The 4,167-nt window shown below is 33.3% G+C and overlaps 1 protein-coding gene across 1 annotated transcript in view; it reads right to left on the bottom strand.

Moving 5' to 3' along the window:
* Window positions 1-369: 369 nt before the first annotated feature.
* The window catches only part of LOC109586031 (probable DNA double-strand break repair Rad50 ATPase), a 7,675-nt gene continuing 3,877 nt past the window's right edge, over window positions 370-4,167 (bottom strand). Inside the window, exons 11-17 of the mRNA XM_020002198.1 lie at window positions 3,983-4,161; window positions 3,802-3,929; window positions 3,597-3,749; window positions 3,347-3,542; window positions 2,885-3,194; window positions 571-714; window positions 370-483 (exon numbers count right to left, since the gene is read on the bottom strand). Coding sequence (XP_019857757.1) covers window positions 3,001-3,194; window positions 3,347-3,542; window positions 3,597-3,749; window positions 3,802-3,929; window positions 3,983-4,161 — 850 coding nt within the window. The 3' untranslated portion in view covers window positions 370-483; window positions 571-714; window positions 2,885-3,000. The remainder of the gene's footprint in view (window positions 484-570; window positions 715-2,884; window positions 3,195-3,346; window positions 3,543-3,596; window positions 3,750-3,801; window positions 3,930-3,982; window positions 4,162-4,167) is intronic.

Raw genomic sequence — 4,167 nt, 5'->3', positions numbered from 1 at the left:
CCCTAGCTCCTGATTATGAACCTGTCCTTATTTCAAAGGTTCATTAATACACATTACTATTGTATTGGGACTGATACTACCTATCCTCAATATAGAGGTATCCAGAATAGACACTGTATGGTAATTAGGTATTCTTAGAAAATTGTACATGTACATGTACAATTTTCTTAATATGGCTGTAACTTGAAAAATTGAAGTCGGAAGCAGCTCAAACTTTCTGCACAGCACAGCATCTGAGTCCCTTAATATTTGCCCTCAGGCTCAGCTTAGCCTCAAGAAGATATCTCAGTTTTCAGGTATTAACATGTACATTACTTATACACACACACACACACACATCCAGACATATACAAGTACATTAAATTTCTATTACCTTCAATATCTTAACTAACAAAAGGCTTCACATTAGCTTAGATTATAACAATTCAATTCTCTTTGATTAATCAATTTCTTTAGCTCCAATGAATTGGTCGGATCTCCAGGCTACAATAATAATAATAATAATACGTAAAATACCAAATAATTGACAGCAGGTGGTGAATTGACTTTATAATTAGAGCTATAACTTACAAAATTTTGTTTTGTTTAATATACATGTACACCAGACTGCCTTTATTCTTCAATAGAGTGTATGTTTCCAATAGCCATAGTTTATCCAATGGTGAGTATTGAGGTATTAATTGAATTATTCTTGTTCCTACTGGGAATCAATGACTATAAATAAAATAATAATTAATAATAATAATAACAAGAGTTTATTATAATTATAAAAATATAAACTCTTATAATAAGTAGTCTCTCCTATCTATACTGTATTAGACTAGTACAGTAAATCTCTCCTTTAGCCATTCTTGATTGAAAATGTACCCTGTACTACAGTATATATATACATGTAGTACAGGCTAGGGTATACTGTAGCACAATATTTGAGCAACTTTAAAAATTTGTAAAAATCCAATTTTTATCAGAACCAGCCCAAACTTAAAACACAAGTACATGTATATGTACATGCATCAGAAAAATAATAAAATGCAGAATTCACTTCTTTTCAGTTTTTGCAAAATTTGGCCCAAGACCATGTTCTTTTACTCAATTTTGGAGCAATTAAAAAATTCGTAAAAATCAATTTTGATCGAAATCAGCTCAAACTTTCTACACAACATAAATACAGTGTATATATATATCAGGAAATGTACATGTCCAGCAATGAGTGGACGCGGATTAGTATACTGAGCAATTATCTCCGTATACTACTGGTTGACTTTATACAGGGCAGGAATGGACATTTCCATTTACTAGGCTATATCTTTCTTCAGAATAAGTCTCATCAATTTGCGCACTTCAGTAGCTGTTCTCCATAATTATACCTGTGTTCCTGCTAAATATGACAGCACTTGGAGTAACTTTGTGTGGAACATTTGCAGATTAAAGATGAAGCAGTCAGTGCCGCCATTTTTGTCATTCCTTTATGTATGTATGATAATTTTTTTACTTTTTGAATGGTTATATCTAAATTTCAAACAATTTTTGACAAATTGCGCACTTATTTTGTGAAAGTACAACATTTTTACTGCCCAATCATGCAAAAAAGATAAAGAAATTCAAAACTTTGTTCGGTACTTTAGTCTTCTAAAGGTGAAATAATTTTAGTCGTCTCAGTGATAACCTCGGTGATAACGGGTGCAGCAACAAGAGTGAACAAGTGCTTTTCTCTTCTCATAGGAATAATAAAGTAAAACTAAGAGTGCTTAACAGCTACACAAGCAAATCATGTCTCTAGATCCTTTAAAGTAATAACAAGAAGGCCTTTTGTTAGTAGATGAGTCTTCTTGCGCCACGCCTGCCACTTTAACAATAGAATATGAAAAAACTACCATAACCAATTGCATTAAGTAGCATTCAAGAAGCTCCAAGTATCTAGTGAAGTCCCATCCATGAACCAGAAAGACGTTAGCAGGCTTTGTAGTGAAGCTTCCTATCAATCCACCATTGCTGAGCTGCCGTTGCTATGGTAATTCCAATGAATATCATTAAATTAATGCGACCGGAAGTCCCATTGCAATAGCTGGACATGAATAAAAAAGAGAATTCTCTCCTTTTTAATTTGCACAAGACCACGCATGTACTATAACAGTACAGAGACTTTTACTCAATTTCAAAGCAGCTTTAAAAATTTGTAAAAAATCTAATTTTGATTGAAACCAGCTCAAACTTTCTACACAACATTAAAAAATGCATTTAGAAAAAATGAATAAATGCCAGGAAAACTATTTGGTATGTCCTTTTCCCACTATTATAAACTATACAGGCACTATTAATAACAATATATACGGTATATACCACTGACCTAAACTGTATTAACAGGCTCCCTGTACTGTTTGAAAGAACTTTACAAGTTACTCACCTGGCCGCCATTTTATTACAAACCACGCCCACCACACATAATACACACCCCTATTGTCCTTTAATTTGAATTCAAAATTTAAAATAATGCACCAATATTCACATGACATACTGAGCAGTTTATAATAGCAACGTTTTCATAATAAATCCATACTAATACATCATCTTAAATAAAAAATTGTCAGTATAAAGACAATAGTTAGCTATTACTGTTATACAAGTTCATTATTATTATTATCATTGTTAAAAACATTACTATTATTACTAGTACTATTGCTACCATTACTTGTATGTTTTTACTATAATTATTATTATTGTGACTGGATTTTTTAATCAGTTCGTCTTCATCATTCTGTGACTGATCAACACTCTTTCTCAATTTTCTACGTCCTAAACAACAAAAAAATTCAAGATTGCCTATCACATAACAGTGTCCAGGTATACTGAAGTATCAGCTATATGCAGTAATTTCTATACTTACTGATGATGTGTTCAGCTGTTGGTTTGCCACTGTCACATTGTTTAAGAGCTTTAGCTAGTGTGGTCCAGGTTGCTCCTCCTTTATCATCTACACCATCAGCTCTCTGCAACCGCCATTTAACTATTACACTCTCTAAGACAGTCTTCAACTTTAGAGTAATTTGATTCTATATTTTTCAGTGTTGTATCATAGCTCAATCCCAGCTTCAATCCTAGATCCAGCCAACTGCTACTAGGAAAATGACCTTCCTTCAGATAAGTTAAGATTGCATCCAAATTACTTATATTGAGTGCTTGTGAATATCCTGAGTCTATAAAATAGTTTGGTAAACAGAGCTTTATGATATTTATTAACAAAGTGACTGTATTTATAATTTTGTAATGCTGGTTAATAAATCCCATAGGCTACACTAATGTGTATAACTGAGTACACATGACAATTCTGATCATGTAACTGACTAACCTGATGATGACATAGTTCTAAGTGGTCTAATAATTATAATCTCCATTTGTTCCTGTACTCCTTTCAATGGTACAGAGTAACTCAAGTTAGGTACAGTATGGGGACTATTCTCAGCATATATTGATACCAGGCAAGATGGAGGAATTGTAGTTTTAGTACTATTGTCGCCAAGACCAAGTATATCACGTTCTCGAATCTATTATATCATAAGTTAATAAAAATAGTGAATTTCACAATAAAAGTGACATACCAGACAAGGATTCTTATGAGGACTAACAGTCCAGCCAGTTGTTGGCTTCAACTGTGGACCATCAAAAATCAATTGTAAATATTTCAGAGAAGGATTAAACTGAAACGTAAAATCTTCATCTATTTCTGGATTAGAGTATCTCTTGTTTATATACTGTATATGCAATAACATGCAAATAATGAATTAAATGATCTTAAATGGTTACTTGATGTAAAACATTCAAATCTCTAGCAGCAGTGAATCTCATTAAATCTCTTCTCTCTTCTCTTTGATAAAACACTTGTCCAGCATACACTGTAGCTTCAGGTATACCAGTGGAATGAGTAGATACAACTGTAAATGAAAGTGAATTTGTTACTAATCAATTTCAATATTCATACACTCACTAGTTTTAGATTGTGATGTACTTAATTCAGAGTCTTCAGTACAATCCACTGGCTCCTTCAACCCATTCCCTTCCTCCTCTCTATCACTCCTTCCTACTCCACCTGCTTCTCCTTCTTGTCCTCCTGCTCCTTGTCCTTCTCTTTCTCCCTTACCCTCATCTCCTGAGTCTCCATCTCCTCTCCAT

Source organism: Amphimedon queenslandica, unplaced genomic scaffold (assembly GCF_000090795.2).
Source record: "Amphimedon queenslandica unplaced genomic scaffold, v1.1 AMPQUscaffold_12964, whole genome shotgun sequence".
Lineage (NCBI taxonomy): Eukaryota > Metazoa > Porifera > Demospongiae > Haplosclerida > Niphatidae > Amphimedon > Amphimedon queenslandica.
The sequence above is the reverse complement of the archived record's forward strand: the minus strand, read 5'-3'. Positions and strand labels throughout refer to the sequence as shown.